Here is a 22,258-nt window from a genome sequence, read left to right as displayed (position 1 = left end):
ATCAATGATAGACTTCTATCAATCTCTATTAATGATAGACTTTTATCAGTTTCTATCACTTATAGTCATTGATGAACTTCTATCGGCATCTATCAGTGATAGACCTAGACTTGTATCAGTTTTTATCACTGATAATATCACTGATAGACTTCAATCAATTCGATAGACTTTTATCAGTCTCTATCAATGATAGACTTCCAATGTCTATCTGTGATAGACATTGATAACAATATCTATATGTGATAGACATTGATAACTATGTCTATCACAACTATCTAAAAGTAACAAAACTCAAACCTAATCAATTTTAACACCAAAACTTAATGGATGTTCAAGAACAAAGCAAAATTAACCCAAAATGTCTAATATCTTATCCCCAACGACCAAAAATCCGACAAACACTAGTCCTGGCGGCGATAAGGATTGGATTGCACGAATCTAAGAGTTAGAGGAAGAGAGAGTGAATTGGGTAGAGAGAGAAAAATCGGCTCACCGACCTTTGAAAAAAGACTAGACATCCCTTAGTAAACCCAACAAAAAAAAATTGATATCAAAATCACAAATAGAGCTTGACAACGATCCATACAATCTCATTCAAACAAATCTCATACAACATTTAGGAAAAAGAGTCCCAAAGAAACAATTGGGTGATGCAAGTAACTAAGAAAATTTCAATTTTTATTAAAATATTGAGAAATTATGAGAGCAATAATAAAATCCCCCTTCTAAAGATCAATTAGAAACCAAAAGTGGGCCACAATGGGAAAAGCCTTCAATGGGTCTCCAGTTCTGACTCAATCCACTAAAAGAAGCTCGATGGATTATTGTAAATTAGAAATATTTTATAAAACATGTTCGAAAGAAAGAAGACAAATAAAGAAATCAGACAATGTATGAAAATCTTGCTACTCTATTTTTTTGAGTATAATGGCTTAATGGGTTTTTGGTGTTTTGTTGTTATTGAAAGGGAATGATGACAATGCCGAGGGAGGAGAGGAAAGCAGATAAAGATTGAAGGGGGGAGATAAATGACCGTTGAATGTTAGAGTGCGTGGGTTAAAGAGAGAGACCGAGATCAGACGGAAGAAAAAGAAGAAAATGGGTGGGTTAGAGAGAGAGACCGAGATCGGACTAAAGAATAAGAAGAAGGAGAAGGAGAAGGAAAAGGGGGAAGATGGAGAAGGGAGAAGACGATTAAATTTTACTATTTTGTGTAAACAATTTCTTTTATTTTTCTATTTTTAAAAATTCCCTTTTTATTATCGTTTTCTGAAGTTTGTTTATTGTCCAATTTTTACCTATATCTTCCAAAAAAAATAAGTCAAATTTAAAAATTTTAAAATAATTTTGAATAACTTGTTTTCTTCGAATTTAATTAAGAAATCAAATATGTTTATTCAAGAAAAATGTAAAAACCACACTATGAAAATTACAGAAAAGTAAATATAAATGAAAAAAATAATTTAAATTGAAATTGATCAAACAAGACCTTAAATACCGGTTTTATTGTATAAAATGCAAACTACTATATTGTTGACTAAAAAGTGTCATATTGTTGAACTACAGAAGCTAAAATAGTTCAACTAATATATATATATATTAGCAATTAAAACTCCACCATTTCAATTTTTATTTTTTTGAAATTAAACTAATGATTGGTATTTGTTACATTAATTGAATTTCTAACCAAATTTTATAAATAAAAACAATAAAGATGAAAATATAGTTTATAAACTTTATATTTAAAAATAAACAAATAAAAAATAAAAAATTAATAAATCGGGACGCAATAATAAAAAAACATGCATCGATTTTTTTATTTTTAATTTTTTTTTAAAAAAAAAGCGTAAAAAAAAACAGTAGTTATCCCCAACCGGGTTTAAACATTTGATATTTTGATTTATGATTTTATTTTGTGACTAGAATTCGAATTTTTTTTTTACCATAATTTGATTTTTATACGATATTTCATCGTCAAAACACGTACATATATACTTTTTTCGTTTTTCTTCTTTTCCAAACTGCTTCCCTCCTCTCTCCCGGCTCACCTTCCAGATCACACCAGGTCTCTCTCTCTCTTCTCTGTTGTTAATTTTTCCTTTAATTTTTTTCATTTATTGCGTGAGTATATATGGCAACTCTTCGGTATATTTGTTCTTATTATCGGCGTTCTTTAGGAGGGAATTTCAGAGGTAGATCTGATGTACTTGGTGGTCGATCTCAATTACTCTGAAGATCATGATGGCCCTTGAACGCAAAGGTGTGTCTTTGCTTCTTTCTCGTTATTTGAACTCTTTTAAGTTTTATCTCAACTGGTATTAGTTTCGTTTATGATCCAACCAGTAGAATTTTGTGCTGATTTAGTCGCATTCCCCTTCTCCTCATCCTCCAGTTCAAGGGGGATTGTTCGACTTTGTCTTAAGCGATACCCAGTACTAGTAATCTCTAATTCTGTAAAGCGTTATTGTTATTTTTAATTTTTAATTTTTTGAGCTGAGGGTAGTTTATAATTGGAAATCGAGAAGTCAAGTGAAGAATTGATATGGGCATTGCCCTTTTGAGTTAGCGTCAGTTCTTGTCGCTTTATTGTAATGGAGTCTTGAGATCAGAGGGACGGTTTGAAACAGTAACAGAAATATTTCCAGATTGGGTTTTGTGAGCACAATACTTCATAAGCAGCGAAGAGTTTAAGTACCAAGACCCAGCACTCAGAACTCTTTTACTTCAATACTTCTTTAACGTTTAAAGTATGAAAATTAGAAGGTTAATTAAGGATTGCGCTAACAGAGAATGATCATCTGGATTTTTCTTCCGTCTTTTTTTTGGGTACTTTGAATCTTAGAAGGAAAATTTGAACTGAGGTTTTATTAACTAGCTTGGAATTGAATATTCGGTGTTGAAAGAGGTGTGGAATGTAATTCTAACCATCTAACTAACGGGCACTTTGTAAGTAGCTAATTCTCGCCAGTGTAATATTTTCAAGAGGATTAATATGAAACAATTAGTAATTATTGAGTTAAATGCTGAAGATCTTTGGGTTTTTTTTTTTCTTTTTTTTTTCTTTTTTTTTCTTTTGATAGGAAATGGCGAGGATCTTAGGTTTTAAACTTAGGTACCTCAAGGAACATGATCCCCTCGCTGTCTCCCGACCATCCATTCACCTTACTTCTAGCAGCTTCTTGAATCTTTATTCACTGGGAATGAAGGAAGGGTCCTTGAACTCTAGTTTAAAATAGATTATACATGTACGAAGTACCATTTGCCACCATCTCCTTTAAAATATTTCCGAGACTGTCAAGATCTCTCTGGTCACAGAAGGGTGGATAAGTGTGCTGGTTCTCCTCTTTTCAGGTGTTGTAGCCTTTGGATCAATTAAAGTTGAAATGCGTCAGGCTCATTTCTCTTTGGATAAGTAATATCAGTGATCTCATTTTAGAATCATTTGGGACTTGATTGTTGCAGAGTTTTTATTTATATGTTTAGGGGCCAGGGGGTCATAGTGAAGGGGGATGGGGCAAAACTTGTCACTACCATTGTCCTTGGAAATTCACATTGCTCTTTTACTGGGGTCATGTTAATTGTTCACTTTTGGGTGGATCAATGAGTCCTCTGCCATTTCTATTTCTTTAATGGTTGTATAGAGTTCATATTTTCTATCATACTCCTAAAGGGGCAGCATACTTATTAATTCCCAAGTTCCAATATCGACTTACTTTTTGACTTACAAAGAATATCAAGAACAAAAGTAATTTTTTTCTTATCCCCATTCTCTGTCACGTACTTTCTACTCATAAATTGTCTTGTTACTTTTCATGAAGACTAGCAATTGCCCATACGTGCTATCTAAAGCAAACCTTTCTATGATAATTTTGATAGAGTAGAGGCAATAGGGTTCCTTAAATGATATAGAGTAAGTTCTTTCAGAATTTTCCATAGATTCAAGAGTGTTTTGTGGCTACACCATAAAAAGAGTTAGATTGTACAGTAATGAAAAAAGAACTTAAATGTATGCATTTTATCTTCCAACACCGTCTGGTTTCTTTCTTCCATAGTTCCAAAAACAAGGTCAAACTGCAATTCTCTACGAATCCTTTGACTTTCTCTGAGGCTCACCCATTTGAAACTTTGAGAAGCTACTCCATCACTGAATTTGGCATACACAAAAACTACTGAAAAGTTTTTTCACCATCCTCTCTTGGCGAAAGATTTATAGCTTTTACAAGACCCTGATCCATTGGTCTCTTATGGCTGAAAAAAAAGTGTTTAATTGCTTGGTGGAAGTAATGAAAGCAGGTAATGGTAGAAGCAAAGGCTCAGCATTATGGTTTTCTTACCATGTCTTTTTAAAGTAGCTCTTCTCCCAAATGATTTTGAGTTTTTGAAATGCTTCATATCTTGAAAGATTACTTATAGATGATTATTGAAGGATGAGGAGATCACTAGATTGAGTTCTATTCTTGCAAAACTAGAGACCATGACAATGAGAAAATAGGTCATTGAACCTTAGGGCATTCTCAGTTTAATCTCTAACTGCACACCTTACTGTTTCTTCTCCTATGCAGAAAGAATTATAAATTTATATGATTTAGAGTTATTCTCCTTCCCCATGCCATCAATTGTAACGTCACAGTGGTGGTTTATCTCTGAACTTTTTTGGACTTTTTCTTGCAAGACATCGTATGAATTGGGAGGCTTTTATAGCTCCCTCTTGATTTTGTTTTCGGTTTATATCTTTTTCACTCCCTTTTAGACTTTGTATCTTTCAGAATTAATCACTTTTCATTATATCAATGAAGAATTTTGTTTCTTGAAAGAAAGCAATCTCACCATTAATTTTCCCAAGTTGAGGGTATTAAATCACCCATCAATTCAAAAACTTAAATTGGTGGATTGCAGTAAATTTAATATTTAGTTGATATTTTAAAGGGGGGAATTAATTGGGATTGAAATATTGTCATAAGTACATAACTCTTTCACGCTACCTTTCCATATTTGATTGTCCTATCAAAGTTATCGAGAAGTTGGAGATATTTTCTTAGATCATTGATTGACCCAAAAACTTAAGTTAATGGGTGAAAGTTAAATTTAATATTATATCAATACTCTAATACTCCCTTTCACCGTAGGCTTGAAATTTGTAGAAGACCCAACAAGTGGAATTCAATATTAATTTGAGAGAAAATAATATTGCAATGGTTTGAACATATGACATCATACATGCTAACATGGTAAATCATCGGCCCAAAAGATTAAGTTGATGGGTGAAAATTAGAGACTTCTTGTGGAGAGGTGGTGCTGATGAGAATGAAAAAAATATGGTCAATTGGAAGATTATCTCATTTCCCATGAGTAAAGGAGGTCTTGACATTGGAAATTTAAAGGGTAAGAATATTAGTCTCTTTGCGAAGAGGGAGTTGGAAATTCATGAATGAGGAAAGTTCCATTCCGAGAAAAGTCGTTGCTAGCTGATATAGTTTCTCATTTGACTGGAGAGAAATAATAGAATCTTTAGAGACGTGGAAAGATCGAGCAAGGAGGTATAGGAAGGTGGCTGGTCTTTTTTCTAGAGAAAAATAATTGTATTCATAAATGAAATACAGGGTGTTAAAGTTTCCAAACATCAAAAGATGAGGTACATGAAAAATTTCAAATTGGGAATTGAAGAAGAACAACATAATTGCAAAAATAGGGTTTGCATTTACACCATTAAAGAGCATTACAAACAGTCAAATCGAGGAAACCCTCTAAGGTAGAAGAAGTGTCCCTAAATATAGGTCCATTACGATCACACCAAAGAGTCCCAAATAAACACCCTGTTTCGCGAGCCACAAGGCCTTCTTGGGACCTTGAAACGAATGACCCACAAAAACAGAAGCAAGGATCTCATATTGTACACAAGCTGTGGATGACAAAAATCGTGCTCATCTTGCTAAGTGGGTATGGATATATTACCATGAAGAGAATGCCCTATGTAGGCAGGTTATTGATGCCAAATATGGTCTTTCATAGTTGAAAGCTTGGCCGAGTTGCACCTTTCCCAATAATGTCAGAGGGCTATTTTGACATATATGAGGCTTATTCACGACAGAGTTTCTTACAAAGGGGTAACGGAGCCCACATTTCTTTTTGGAACGACCGTTTGTTGGGTGAGGCTACTCCTGCTAAACAATTCCCTCGTCTTTATGCCTTGGCAGTCAACAAAAATGCATCCTTACAGAACTCATGGAACAACCAACAAGGTTGGTTACACTGTTTTAGAAGAAACTTTAATGATGACGAGGTTGAGGACTGGATCTCCTTTGTGGACAACATTAGTGGGGTTCAATTAACTGCCCACAAAGATCGTTGGGTGTGGAAACTGGACTCAAAAGGGGAGTCAATGTTTCAAAAAGCGGTCAGGGCGTAAGCCTTGAGGCGAGGCTGCAGTATGATGCCTTAAGGCTTATGTCTTGAAGGTATCTAAAGAGGCCTACGCCTCTGTTGAGAGAGGTGTAAGCCTTTGTGTGAATGCCTTTGAGGCGTTAAGGCGTACGCCTTGTTTATAATGTTGGTGGGCCATTGACCCACGTGGTGGATAATGCTGAAGTGAATTAACTTCAAGCGGTGCCAGCAATCTGCATGTCTTCTAATTCAATTTGGTGGTGGGCCACCACTGTGGGTCCAACAATACATATAAAATTCATTGAAAATTAGAAGTTGAATCGGTTGAATAAAGTCAGAAGGCTCTTTGTGTTATATTTACAAAGTTGATTATAAGTGGCTACCTGCAATCTGCATTAGCCATGGAAAAAAGTTGCAAGTGAAACTGTAAAATTTTTAAGCAACACAGCAAGTGGTGAGCTTTATTATATTTTTTTCCTTTCTTTGCTCTTGGTTTTTCTTTTTCTTTTTCTTTTTTTGAAATTTTTTCATAGTGTGTTTTACCATTCTTTTCCACTTCATTTTTTTTTTCATTTTTTTTTCAAATTTCTATTATTATATCTTTCTTTTCATTTGTTTCTCTTTTATTTTCTTGTTATTCTTCTTACCTCTTTTTTTTTTTTTTTTTTTTTTTTTTTTTTTTTTTTTTTTTTTTTTTTTTTTTTTTTTTTTTTTTTTTCTTTCTTTACTTTGTAGTTATTTGTTCAATTTCCTTGCTTTCTTTTTCTATTTTCTCCATCGATATTAGATGAAGAGGAATGAGTAGATATTCAAAGTGACAATGAAAGTGAAAATGAACTATTTGATATGATGATGACTTTGTGGAAGATTCTAGTAGTGACGTTGATAATGATATTGGGGATGAGCTTTAGATTTTCAGTAACAAAATATTGGTGGAATATTGAGATTTTTTCTTCCTGTATCTTGATTTTTTTTTTTTTTGGTATCTTATGTACTTTTAAGGAATATTATAATGTTAAAAATATATGAGGTTTTATGTTTTATGATTTAAATATGTTTTCTTAATTTAAAATGAGGCTTACGCCTCATACCGCCTTGAGGCTTATGCCTTGCCTCTCTATGAGAAAACACCTCAAGGCCGCCTTTAGCCTTTTGAAACATTGAGGGGAGTTTACAATAAAGTCTCTTGCAAATGACTTAATCTCGTCCCCCATTGACAGTGATACCCCTCTTAATGAGGGGCTATTTCTACCCAAAAAAGTCAAGTTTTTTCTACGGGCAGTTTGTCATCGGACCATTAACACTTGTGACAAAATCCAACGACGTTTCCCTTATATGGTTCTCTCCCCACATTGCTATGCTTTCTGTAAGCCATCTCATGAAACTCCTTCCCATTTATTTATCAACTGTCAATATGCAAGTAGATTTTGGAAGGATATTACTCAGTCCTTTGGATGGTCTACCGCTCTCCCTAACGATGTCATCACCCTCCTCTCAGACACTCTCATGGGTCATCCCTTCACTGATGGCACAAGATCCATGTGGATGCATTTGATTAGGGCCTTTTTGTGGAGCATTTGAATGGAAAGGAACAACCACCTCTTCAATGAAAAAGCAAGCAGTTTTGATATATTTTTTCATCATGTTATCTTTCTTGCTAGGACTTGGTGCAAATGTACATCGTTCTATAGCTCTTATAGTCTTTCCTCTATTTTGGCCCGTTGTAGAAGTCTTATGTAATCCATTGGCTTTGGCATTTTGCCTTTTTTTGTAAATTTCATACATCAATGAAATCTGTCTCTTATCAAAAAAAAAAAAAAAAAAAAAGTATAAATGGCATGACATTACTAGTCGAACGCATAAAAAATGAAAATCCAATAATGGTGAGAAAAATGGTGCATGATGCAAATAGATGGCGTGCACATTCAACATCAAATTCACATATGACATACGAGGATGGAGAAAGAGAAAAGTAAGGCATTTTTATCTTCGTTGTAGGCGATTGACTGTCCGTGACTAATTTCTCATAAAAAGGTCTTGATTTTTTTCTTTTTGGGGGGTAAGCATTCTTCCAAATCACAAAATAGAGATTGTTTGTATTTGGCCTTTCGAGTGAATCTAATCCTCCATTAAAGAGCGAATCATGAAAGGATCAAAAAATCAATACAAGGAGTAACTGCAGCTCTCAAAGTTACCGAAGATGAAAGGAGGTTAGTCCATTCTATAATTCAAACTCATTTAAAGTCCTCACAAGGCCCAAGTCCAAAGCTTTTGAGAAGAATTCTACATAGAAGCGATAGTGATTTGGCCAAGTAGTCAAACAATATAAATGTGAAAAGGCTGTAGTATGGATTCCCCATTAAGCTACGAATCGAACTAAAAACCTGTATGAGGACCATTTCAAATCTGTCCTTGAATTCATTCAACAATAAGAGCAGTGGCTAAACTAATGAACCTCCAGGGTGATTTTGAAGAACCATGGGAGGCATCAAGGTGGCTAGGTTTAATGCCTCCTTGTGTGCATCGGTCATTGAACCTTTTTGTGATTATGAGCTTAGTCTTGTTTCTTCTGGACTGGAATCCTGTTCTATAGTTAGTGTTTGAGTTTAGACTCCTTTTCTATAGTCTTCTTCTTCTTCTTCCCCTTCTTCTTTGTCCTCTTCTTCTTCTTCCTCCCCTTCTTCTTCGTCCTCTTCTTCTTTATTTTTAAAATTTTTTTTTTATGCCCTCGTATAATCTTTCATTTTTGTCCCTAAAAGCACGATTTCTTATTTTATAAAAAGACACGTATACCGGTTTATTTTTTGACTGTTGCTTCTCCCTTGCTTGTTGATTTAGTTTGTTTAGAATTTTCAATATGCATGGAGTTTTTTGTTCAATTGCCAAGGACAATGTTCTTCAGCTCATCTTTGGTCCTCCTCCATCCGTGCACTCCATTTGCTTTGGATCAATGCGGTCAAGGCTTTACTTTCATAAATATGGATGGAAGAAAAATTTGCAGATTTTCGAGGAAAGATATAGTTCTTGGTTTGCTCGGTTTGATTCAGCTCACCTCAATGCATCTCTTTAGTGTTCTCTCAAAATCCTTTGATGGCTTTTCTCTTCAGGATATTGATTCAAATTAAAATGTTTTCCTATATCATTTGTAATTCTCTCTAGTAGTTTATTTAAATTTACTTTAGTGCTTTTTCTCGCACTCCTTTGTGAAGTTTGTATCCTTTGAGCAATAGTTTCAATTCATTAAATCAATGGAAAGTGTCCTTTTTTGTTCAAAGGGAAAAAAACCATTAGTATCGAGGTATTGGGTCTCAAATGGTTGTTATTAGCAAATTAGAGACCTTTGAATGGATTTCCCTTACGACTAATCTTCATAGTTAGCTAACAGGGATGTTCCTTGGAATTCTTCGGCAATCTTATACAGTTTTGGTTAGTCATCTAACAAGGTGAGAGAGTTTGTACTTCTGTCCAACTACCTGACTAATGGTGCGTTTGGGATTGATTTTGAGAGGGTTAAAAGTGATTTTTAAAGAATCTTAACCTTTTTTTGTTGGTAAAACAGATAGGAATTAAATCCATTAGAATCACTTTTAAAACTCACTTCCATTTCAAGTTGTTTTCAAAGTCAGTTACCCACTAGCTTTTAGATTCTTGTAGAATCAGATTTCATTTTTTAAATAAATTTCAATTATCATGTTGAATGTGGCCACTTTTTTAAATCATACCATATTGATTTTTTTAATTAAAGTTATTTCCATTAATATTTAACTATTAATCTAGATAAAGAAGATATAACATTTTAAAAATTTGTAAATTATAAAAAAAAATGCTAGTTTTATTTTAGTTATTATATCTAAAACACAATAGCACTTTAGACTGAAATTAATTCCACCTCATTCTCCTTCAGTTAAGTATGCCTAGGTGGTTTGGTCCAGAACTAGAACTATTATTGTGGAACTCTCGTGTTTTACGACTAAATTTTCCTGTTTTGCCCTTAAAAAGTTGCATTTTTTTTCCTAGTAGTTGCAAGCTTGAAAGTGATGATTTAGAAGTTGGTTTTCTTTGTGGTTTGGTCCTTTCACTTTTGGTCTTAAAGGATTTCTTTTCTCGTTTCCCCGATGGTCTTCGGATGGATTTATCTTTAAAGTTTATGAGTTCTCTAGCTTTGGGTTTCTTTTCTAGAGTTGGTTTGTTAGGGTTTAAGAGTTTTTTTTTGGTGTTCTTTTCATTGTATCTCAATAGTTTTACGAGTTTGTTTTTTAGTAACTGTTTTCCTCAGTTTCTCTAATCTCTTGATGGTTAATGTATTTTTTTAGCATTAGTCTCTTTTCATTTTTTCAATGAAAAGTTTTATTTCCCTTCCAAAAGTATATCTATAACACAATAATTTAGTATTTATTTACCAATACGATAAACAACTTTTTCAAGTCTAAAGTTGAAATTTACTGAACACTAATATGCTTCATATTGCAGCTGATTTTTTTAAAAGCACAATCATTAGCAATTATTTTAGCTACTACAATATCAAACTTGCCTAAGAGGCTATGGAAGAGAAAGTTCCTTAAGGAGGATAATGTTTTTCTTAGGCATCAGAAACAATAAAAAAAAATAGGTCCCTCGTAAAAGCCTTTCCTTGGTGGTATATTTTGTTATAAGAGTACGGATGATATCAACCATTTTTCCACCGGCAAAGTCGGGCAACATTTTGTTTCCTTGTAATTTGAGCATTAGTCTCTTTTCATTCTATCAATGAAAAGTTCTGTTTCCTTTAAAAAAAAAAAAAAGTCGGGCAACGTTTTCTTCACATTAGCAAAGTTTGGCTTTGCCATTGTGACATTCAACTAAAAAGAAAGCTGGCATTCTTCGGTGTAACATGGTCATTGAAGCTCCGATTAGAAAGGTGGATGACCTTTGGTGTTTTTGAACTTTTGAGTTGCGCGAGTTCTCTGATTGGAACTTTCATATCTCTTGTATGGCTACGACTTTCTTGATTTTTGCCAAATTCAAGTACTTCTATAACCTCCATAGATTGCTGGGTTTTTGGGTGCTTTCTTGTTCTCATATATACAATTAGTTTCCATCTTTAGAAAAAAACTCCCTCCCTCTCGTTTGTGCAATTTTGAGGGCATTTTTCCAACACCCTTGGTTTGAGATTTTCCATTTTGAATATTTTATTATTTTAAGAAAATGTTCAGTATCCTATTAGACAAATAGCTTTGGCCTTTGGGTTTCAGTTTTTCCTCATTTACCCTCTTTCTCTATTGGCATCCGGCAATTTCCATGTTTCTTGTTCCTTCCATGCCGTTATTGTCCCCAAATTCAATTTCCGTCTCCTTTTCTCTATTCCTGTATTTTCTTCCCTGTCCTCCTGATTTACTCATTGTCAGCCACCGTTTTCAAGAATTTCTTTTGATTTAAATTCCTTCCTTTGCATTTAAAGATGAAGGCTAAAATATAATTTTAGTCCTGTAGTTTGGGTTTCATTCTTTGTATTTTCAGATATCCAATTTTAGTTCCTATATTTTAAATAAATCTTAAAAATATTCCCTGCTGCTGGTTTATTATTGTTTCTTTTTTAGAAGTAATCTCTATTAGTATTCCTTTTATAAATTTTAGAAACGTATTTGTCTTTTATTACTTGAAAATGATAATTATTATTTTACTCATTTCGAATAAAATTAATTTAAAGGACTAAATTTTATATTTATTGAAAATACAAGGACTAGATTTAAGATTTATTCACCGTTTAAGGACTAAATTTGGACAATTTAAAGTACATGAGACTAAAATGGAATGGAATCCAAAGTATAGGGACCAAAATTACATTTCTTTACCTTCTTGTGCTGTGGTTGAGCAACAATAAAGCGAAGCTTCTGATTTTCTAGACGAGAACCATTCTTTTCTCTCATATAGATCTTTTAGATGATTAATGTCAGAATTTTCATTATTCAAGAAAGAATAACTGAGAAGAGGAAAACAATTTGTCGAGTTAGGACTTCCTTGTCTTTATGTTGCTGAATCGGCACCATTTCAATTTCAGTTTGATGTTGCCAGTTGCAAGCGATTCTAATTGTTTTTATCTCTTCTTTTCTTCTTTGGTAGGTTGCACTCTGATAATTTTTATTCCAATTGATAATATTGAAAGTTTGTACAGCTGTTAAATCATCACTAGACACAAAAACTTACGTAGATAAGTTACAAAAAAATTTAATTCTTTCATTACTATTTTTTTTTTTAAAAAAATACTTGTGAGTGTCTGAGCTAGCTTACGCGCATCTCGATTAATCTCATGGACAACTTGCTTGACCTTACAACATTTGAGTGTCAAGGAAACTTGTGGGATATTAATTCCTAAGTAGCCATCATGGATTGAACATTTGAGTGTCATGGATTCTTACCACTAGGCCAACCCATGATGGTTAGTCTTTTGCATTATTACTTTAACATTCCCTTCACTTATGTGCTATAGGATTTTTTTTGACGGCTTAACAAATGGAAGTCAACATAAATTGGGAGAAAATGATATTACATAGTTTCAAACACAAAATCTTCTATTCTCATACCATATTAAATCACTACTAGATCTAAAAGTTCAACTTGACGTGTTACGGTAAATTTAATCATTTTATCACAAAGTGATGTAGCCTAAGTACTAAGAGCAGAGAAAATCTCCGACAATCAGATCAAGAGTCTTTTATTAATGAGAATATATCTCCAATATAAGGGGGGGACTTTCTATTTATAGGGAATTATAAGAATCCTAAAAGGATAACTAAAAACGGTTACAAACTAATTTGGTAACTAAAATGTAATTAATCAAGGATTAACCAAGATTAACTTGATTTTACCAAAATATCCCTATCCTATTACATCATATTCTATCCCTCCCAAAAGAAATTCTTCCTCGAGTTTTAAAACGAAAACGAAAGTAAAAATAAAAAAGTAAGCCACACAAAAGGAAACACCTTTGAATAGCCAATGTCAATAACATCCAAATTTCTTGAGCCCAATTAATAGGTGGAATGTTTATCTTTTTCCTGCAAATCCAATTAACAGGTGGTATATTTATTTTTTCCTTGTAAATTCTTTGTAAGATCTCCAACAATAATCTTCCGGTAATATGATCCTCAATCGATTAGTGAAAATAAATCCTTTGACAATGTGAAACCCTTATCGAAAATTTGAAAATTGTTTATCTTTAGGTGTGGGCAGAAAATGGAAGATTGCAAATTCATTATGTAATTCTTTTGGTATGCTTTGGCGACACATGTGGGTCAAGTCAACTGGGTAATGAGTCAAATCTTTTTAATTGTGTAGTGCAATGGATAGGTCAATCTCACCTTCTTCCTCACATGAGTCAACCTTCATCAACTTTCAATTCGACCTCTTTTATGTTGTCGTCTATTCCACTTGGAAACCCATTTTTTTTCAATTTTGAACATATCATCTTCCACGTTGTTTCGTGATTGACTGCAATCAGGGTTTCGAACCTTTTCGAAGTGGGACATCCATGGGTATTGTTTTCTTCTGCTTCTGTCGTGCCTTTGCTTTCAACGTCCCCAACATCATTTTATTAATCGATTGTTCCTCCTCATTCGGTTCATGTTGTGCAATCTTAGAGTTAATCTCATTGATCTTTTAACCTTACTATCGACAGTTTCTTCAATTTTCTTTTTGTGCGGTTAGTCTGCATCTTTGCAATGGATTTTTTTTCCATTCGTTTTTGCCCAATTTCACAACTCCGTTGGATGGATTCTTGATTTTCTTGCATTATTTCTTTTTTAAGTTATTGCCAATGTTCAAAAAGCTACTCCATGTTTTGAGTCATTTCTCCCAACAAACGTTGGATTTTCTTGGCTCCCTTCTTCATTTCCTCCAATACTTCGGGATTGATGTACAAATTGGGTGTTCTTGAATAAGTTTCTTCATCAAAATTGTTATAGGGCCGATTCTTGAATTTTCTCGAACATTTTCTGAACCTTCTTGGTCGTTCTTCATAACACGAATAGTAATTTCTATCCCAAAATGCATTAGATCTTTTATAAAATTCCATTCTTGGATGATTCTTCAAGCTTCTTCTCAATTTTCTTGAATTTAAAGGTTTCCCCTAGTTAGGTATGTGTTGTTTGGCAACGAGTACAATTCACGAGCTCCCTTGCAATTGGCGTCGACAAGAGTTTCCCGGACTTCCACTGGCTACAGTCAGCTTGGCCCAGATCGAATTCTCGGGTACTTATCCTTCCAAAATGGAGTGCTTCACACAAATCTTTTTTTAACATCTTTAGATATTTTTATTAATCTAGATTGGAGCCCATTTTATTTGACTCGTCCTCTTAGATGATGGGACATGCCTTGGCCGTTAAGATGTTTTGGTTGGCCAGGTTAAACACATCTCTTCCTATTGTTTATGAAAAAAATTATGCAACACTCTCAATGATGATAGAGCCATAACCTTCTGAATTTAGTGTGATATCTATTCTTGTTTTCCTCAAGAAACACCAATGATCTTCTCATTTTTATTTCTCTTTTGGTTTCTGTCATTTGTTGCCCAATGGGAAAATGACAAAGGTTGTCTCTCTCTTGTTGTTCACTAGGGAGTTTAACTTTAGGCTTGTAAGGAGGGATGTGCGTGTTTGGAGTCTTCTGTTGGAGGGTCCTTGTGTAAATCCCTCTTTCATATTTTATTGAACCCTATTCCCAGTAGTGAATTTGTGTTTGATTCTCTTTGGAGGATTAAGATATCAAAGAAGATTAAGTTCTTTACCTAGTAAGGTTTACATTGCCGTGTGAACACTTTATATCGGCTCTTGAGAAAGATACCCTCATTAGTTGAACCTTTTTGTTGTATTCTTTGTTGGAAGGCGGAGGAAGACCTAGATCATCTCTTTTGGAGTTGCGAGTTTAGGAGATCTATGTGGTTATTTTTCTTTTAGAAGTTTGGCTACTCGTGTGTTCACCATAAGGACATTAGGGATATGATCGGGGAGTTCTTTCTCCATATGCCTTTTAAGGAGAAGGGATATCTCCTATGGCTTGCTGGATATACGTGTTTTTGTGGGATTTGTGGGGTGAAAAGAACAATAGAGTTTTAAGAGGTGTGGAGGGAGACCGTAGTGAGGTTTGATCTTTGGTGAGATATCGTGTTTCTTTTTGGGCTTTGATTTTGAAGACCTTTTGTAACTATTCCTTAGGTAACATTTCTGTTAATTGGAGCCCCTTCCTCTGAGGGGCCCGTTTTTTGTATGCATTGTATTCTTTCATTTTTTTTTCTCATTGAAATTAGTTGTTTCCATTAAAAAAAATATATTTATTTTTTTTATTTTTATTGGATAATTTTAGCCATATTGACTGGCCTAACCTTTTATGTTCTCAAGACAATATTAAATTCAATCTCATTGTGATTTCTTTTGCTTCTTTGTTTTCAGAAAGTATGCAGAGGAACTGTGAGGCCTCTATAAAATGCCTCCAGAATAATGGAATGCCATTCAGTTTGCAACATAGTGGAAATTCTGCTGATGGTTTCCAAGAACTTACAGATGAAATCAGTTGTCGTGCCAACAATGATATTCCTGAAACAAACCACCCATTGCTTAACAATTTCATTGAACGTCCTAATGAATTTCACAATAAACCTGCTTATCAGCACAATTCTGGATCATGGCCAGCCTTCCATTTTGACTCTCAAAAGGTGCAACAGTGCCAGATGAATACTTCTGATTGTCAATTATACTCTTTGCCGGTGGAGAACCGCGTCCAATACGTCCCTTTCAAAATGTTTGAACAGAATTACCATTGCGAAGTTCGGTTGCAAGAGTTTCAATATTTTGTGGTTATAGACTTTGAAGCAACGTGTGATAAAGATAGAAATCCCCATCCACAGGAGATAATTGAGTTCCCATCTGTCATTGTAAGTAGTGTGACCGGCCAACTGGAAGCTTGCTTTCAGACATATGTGCGCCCAACTTGCAATCAGCACTTGAGTGATTTCTGCAGGGATCTAACTGGCATTCAGCAAATTCAGGTTCGTTCAAAGCTTTGCTTGCTGTTTCTTCGAATTAAATAATTATGCTTGGAGGTTGCATCTTGTTGGCATGGAACAAACATGGTGGTGTTATTGACTGTTATCAAGCTTATAAGATCCTTGTAATGGCTTATCTTACTCAACCACGTGGCCTACCATTATTATAGGGGCCTTCATGGGTTGGTTCAACTATGATATTGAGTAGAATTGAAATCTTGCTGAATCCTTGGGAGGCTAAAAATTGAGTTGACTCAATTGCCAACTAATAGTTCGGTTGGTTCAGTTTAGCAGTAGCAGTTTGAGGGCTTATTGTGTGGGCGAGAACCAGTAAAATGACGATGGGCAAATAAAACACACCCTAGTAGCTCTAAGTATATTAACAAATGTAGTAGACCCGAGTATAATAAGTAATTTTTTACCACAATATTTTTGGGTAAAAGCATGTTCACGTGAATGAAAGTTATAAAAGTTTTCTTACATTGTTGACATGTCCTGATCTCCTTGGTATTTGACATGACGTGTTGTTTAAAGGTAATATTAAATTATTTAGAAGAAGGCAGAAACAACATTCCGATGTTTCAAGAGGCCGTTTGGTTCAAATTTACTCCATTTTAAAACTATGATATGGAAACACAAACGGAAAGCTACTTCTAGGGGCTTACATCAATTCCTCCCTAATGTTCTGATTTATTGTAGCGGTGTGGGACTTTTGGGGTGATTGTTGGATTGATAATGCCCTTTTTAGTGCCGTTTTCTCTCCTTTTTTTTTTTTTTTTTAAAAAAGTTCTTGTATCCCAGCTTCGAAAGTTCAGTAATCAGTATTCTGAAGTATGCTAGTTTTTTCTTTTGGCTTGTTTCCTTTGGGACGTTGTCATCGATTTCATCTAGAAAGATGAAATCTTCCTCCTTGGAGCTTGTTGAAAATAGGCGTTGGTGGATATTGATTCCCTTAAAGGTGCTTTGCTTTTCCCTTGATATTGGAATGGCAAGACTTTATTTCCCTTTCTTCCATATTGATTGCTATGTTTTCTCATAAATATTTTCTTGGATGGAACATCCAAGGGAAATATCTAGTTCCATGAAACTGGACCTTTGGAGTGTTGCGAGTCTCATTCTGTTTCTTTTATAATTATATTTGCTCGTTGATTATCTGGTTTAGGACACATTCTGATTTTTTCTTATCTCATTGGTGTCTATAGGTGGACAGAGGTGTTACTCTCAATGAAGCTCTCCTCAGGCATGATAAATGGCTTGAAAAGAGGGGGATCAAAAATACAAATTTTGCAGTGGTAACTTGGTCAAACTGGGATTGCCGAGTCATGTTAGAGTCGGAATGCCGTTTCAAGAAGATTCGGAAGCCTCCATATTTCAACCGGTAAATGATCCTTATAGAAATTCTATCGACATATCGTACAAATAATAATTAAAATTATATCACCTTTGCAATCTCAAATTGGGAAGTGCACTAGAAGTACACAAAATCCAGGGATCAAATTTATTTTAATGCTATCGATTGTGTGCTGTAAGTAATATAATCAAGGTAGGAGTATCTGCACATTTAGAGCTTAAAATCTCGGAGAAAAACGAACCAATCAGTTAATAATTGATACCTTCACCCCCTAGCAATCAGCCAAGTCTAATTCTGCATGTTGGCGCCTAAACTTCACTTGTAGATAAACACAGGCGTATTTACAAAAGAATCACTTTCTATTTAATACTGCTATGTAGTTCTTAATACTGCAATGTAGTTCTTACTTCTCTCTTCTGATTCAATTGTTAGATGGATCAACTTAAAAGTTCCATTTCGTGAGGTTTTCGGGGGAGCACGATGCAATCTAAAGGAAGCTGTTGAGATGGCAGGCTTATCTTGGGAAGGTCGTGCTCATTGTGGTCTTGATGATGCCAAGAACACTGCTCGTTTACTTGCCCTTCTAATGCATAGAGGCTTCAGATTCTCCATCACCAATTCATTGATGTGGCAGACTACTGACTGTCCATTGCAATGGAAACAATTCCCAGAAACCGTAACACTCCCTCTGCAACCGCCGATGAAACCAAAACCTCTGCAAGTTCCCATTATCCAATACTTCCCATACTGTTTCTGTGGGGTCAGAAGTAGCAGAGGTATGGTTCGTAAGCCAGGACCAAAGCAAGGGAGTTTCTTCTTTGGCTGTGGGAACTGGACTGCTACAAAAGGGGCACGTTGCCAGTACTTCGAGTGGGCCTCTCCCTGATGCATGGAATGGTTTATGAATCTTCTTATTGAAGCGTTCACTAAATGAATTTATGTAAAGAAAGAAAAAAAAATAAAATAAACAAGAGTTAAAAAAAAAAAAGATATGAAGTTTGATTTCTGTCTCATGGTAGAAGGTGCTTGGATGCTTGGTGAGGTTTCTGAGTCATACAGAATTAGATGAGTTGGTGGTTGAACTGTGAAATTATGCTCCTAAAAAAGAAAAAAAGAAAAAAAAAAAGTGGTGCAAGCTTTTGGGAGCTTCCAACATGTAAAGTCTGACTTATTGACTGGAGAACCTATTGGGGTGTGAGTTGTGAGAGATTATGGGTAGTTAGGATGGTGCTTTTATAAAGATCAATCAGGCATGCTAAATTATCTGAATAATCTTTTGGATAGGTATGCTTTGCTTCTCTTTTTATTTTTAATCGTAATCTAATGGCAATCAGTAGAATTGCTAATATCATTCCCCCCAATATTCTTAGTTGGTTCTAATGTTAGTTGCCTCTTAGATTTATATATACATCTTTTTCTTGCATGTTTAGGTTACTAATTACAACAAAGATAGTAGCTTTTATTTTTCAAGTAATGATCTTATGATGGATTTGTGGTGGATTTCACATGTTCTTTTACTTCAGTTGGAGAGAGTATTGACAACAATAACGTTAAATTTTCGGCTGTGTCGCTTTTTCTATGGTTTGTGGGGACCTTCATAGTTTTAGGTTTTTTTTTTTTGGGTTTTGGGTGGGTCAAGGAAGGTGAGGGTATTGAAAGATTCATGGTTCTCTGGATTGATCTCCATTTAACTGGAAGTTCTTATTTTTATTATTTCTTCATATTTTCATTCTGGGGTTTGTACTCTGAACATTTATTTGTAATCATATACCAGTGAAAAGTTGTTTCCGGTAAACAAAAAAAGAAAAAAAAAAACAATAATGTTCGTGTTTTATTGTGCTCGTGAGTGATGTCTCCTTTCATAGGTTATGTGAATAATATTGTGTTTGGTTATCTTTCCATGTAAATTAGCAAGGGTATTGCACAATAAAATTTTAAAATTACAATAATAATTAATCAAAATAAGTATAACCCTAGTTCAAACTGCAAGTCTATTTTTAGTAGTTTTGATTTAGTTCAAGTCCTAGTTTCTAGGGAAATTTAAGTATATTCGGTAATAAAGAGTTAGTTTAATTATATTCGGTGTTAGTCGCTAGTTTTTTGATTTGATGTTGTATGTTGTTTTAGCATGTAGATTTGTATTTATAGTGGGAAGTGATTGAATAAAAAAATACGCTTTCCTAATTCTCTCATTAATAAGAATAATAATCCTTTATTTGAGATTGTAGTTTCAAATCTCTATATCTTCACATTAGTTGAAAAGAAAATATAGTTCTTAGAATAATAATTATATTCTTAAAAAATAATTATAAGAGACATCAAATAGAACTTTGGTAAATTAATGATTATATGATATAAATGGTTGATTTTGTAAGGGGATATTTGGGACAATGAGTGGAATAGTGAGTTCGAAGGAATTATGAAGCTTAGAGAGTTCAGAATTGTGAACTCCTGGGGTCCACAATTTAAGTAGTTGATAAGGTATAAAATTGATTTTTTTTTAGTTGTGAGACCCACAAACTACTTGGACCAAAATAAGGAGTAGAGTTCACAACTCATACTTTCCAACTTCTTGGGTCAAACACACAAGTGATTGATGATGACAAAAAAGTTAGTTATGATTTTCTCCCATATTTAGATTATATTTTTTAAAAGATAAATATAGGTGTTATTAGGTGTTATTTGTTAAGGGGACAATTGTGAATATAACAAGTAGACTCAAAGTATTAACAAATATAACACAATACAAAAACATTGTAAATATAGCAAAATTTAGATCCAATTCTTAGATTTTGTTATACTTGCAAATTTTTTAAAATATTGCTATAAACTTAATAATTAATCCTAAAATACTATACACTTAATTATCAATCCTAGTAAACGAGATTACAATTTGGATTAGAATATCTGCTTGTTTTTTAGCATACAAAAAGAAAATAACATAAAAATTAAGAAGGAATCTAGAACTGAGAACAAAGCCATTAATTATTACCTATTAGGGGGTGTTTGGTACGTGATAAAAGAGAGAGTTGAGTTAAGTTGGTAATTAATAATTGGAGAGTTAAATTATCTGTGTTTGTTGTGCAAAGTTAAGTTGAGCTGATAATTATTGTCTGATGCAGTTTTTGTAAATGAGATTGGTTCTTTTTTTCTTCTTTTTATTTTATTTTGTTTTTGTTTTATTATTATTATTTGCTTTGTTGTTGTTGATCAATTTTCAACTATACACCTATTTTCTCAACTCTTTTATGACATAAACGGGAAAATCTCAATTCTTTTTTCTTAATTTGTAAAACATAACAAGTTCTTTTTAAAAACTGTAAAAATTTTAATTCTCTTTAATCTATAAAACGTACCACCAAAATACATGTCATATTGTTGCTCAATTACCTATAAATTGGAATATTGTATGTATGTCTATTAAATCTTGCTAACTTAACACTATTATTTAACATATTGTACACATAAACGTTGAATAACTGAATCGTATACGTGGAACTGAAATTACACATAGAATTGTTACCTTCTATTTCATAATGGTGAGGATGTGATAGTGTACTACATTTACATTGTTCTGAACATCACAAAAATTATATCAAATGGCCAAACATTTGGCCGTTCCAAAAAACAAATCCACAAAATATATGTTTTCGGGTTGAAATATGACAGGCCCGAAACTTGCTCGTTAATAAGCCTCAAACTTGATCAAAAGAAAATTTGTATACATCGAACTACTTCTATTACTACTAAAACGTAGTAACAGTGGTAAGTGCGGGGTCGAACCACAGAGAAGCGAAGAATTAATTTTTTTCGAATTAATTTTGACTGTGGAAAAACAGTAAAAACGAGATTTTGGTTTTTGGTTGAAATTGAAACATGCAAGAAAAATAAATTGCAAATGATAGATGAAACGGTAATTGGTTTATCTAGTTCTCGAATCAAGTAACAATTCAATGTAATTTAAATCATCGTTTTCTATCAATGAATCAGGTCACCGAATTATGCATGCGTAGCTACCTAATTGATGTGAATTAATTAATCTCTACAAAGGTCGACAATCAATTAATTTGAAACCAATCAAGCATCCTAATTAAAAATTAAGGCCAGAAAGACTGTGCCCTAACTAACCAACATGCTCCTAAATTCAATTGGGTTCTTAGTGGCCATAAAGAACTAGAAACACATGCATTAAGATTTAAGATTCAACTATGTTGATTAATTGTCAGGAAAAGCTATATTCAACTAACCAAATATTCTTCAAACCTAAATTAAACATGCAATGCAAAGATTCAAGGTCAGGTTATAAACCTAAACATATACGTGCAACCGATGCTACGGGGGTAAACTCAAAGCATAGACGAACTACTAGGATACATGCGAGCTTGAGATTAACTAGCGATAGAATTACAATCATGATAGGGGCGTCAATCCAACACACAAATGAAATTCGAAATCAAGCAAGATTAAAAAAAACACAATTCCGAATTAAAACATAAAGTTGGGCAGAAAAC

General features: G+C 33.9%; 1 protein-coding gene across 1 annotated transcript; it reads left to right on the top strand.

Annotated features, from left to right (window-relative positions):
- Positions 1 to 1,910: 1,910 nt before the first annotated feature.
- On the top strand, positions 1,911 to 19,108 carry LOC120075574 (uncharacterized). Its single transcript, XM_039029101.2, has 5 exons — positions 1,911 to 2,065; positions 2,178 to 2,260; positions 15,804 to 16,399; positions 17,599 to 17,774; positions 18,180 to 19,108. The coding sequence occupies exons 2-5, from the start codon at positions 2,239 to 2,241 to the stop codon at positions 18,631 to 18,633; spliced, it is 1,248 nt and encodes a 415-aa protein (XP_038885029.1). The 5' UTR covers positions 1,911 to 2,065; positions 2,178 to 2,238; the 3' UTR covers positions 18,634 to 19,108.
- The last annotated feature ends 3,150 nt before the right edge of the window (positions 19,109 to 22,258 follow it).

This window comes from Benincasa hispida, chromosome 4, assembly GCF_027475165.1.
Source record: "Benincasa hispida cultivar pf3 chromosome 4, pf3_genome.v1.1, whole genome shotgun sequence".
NCBI lineage: Eukaryota > Viridiplantae > Streptophyta > Magnoliopsida > Cucurbitales > Cucurbitaceae > Benincasa > Benincasa hispida.
The sequence above is the reverse complement of the archived record's forward strand: the minus strand, read 5'-3'. Positions and strand labels throughout refer to the sequence as shown.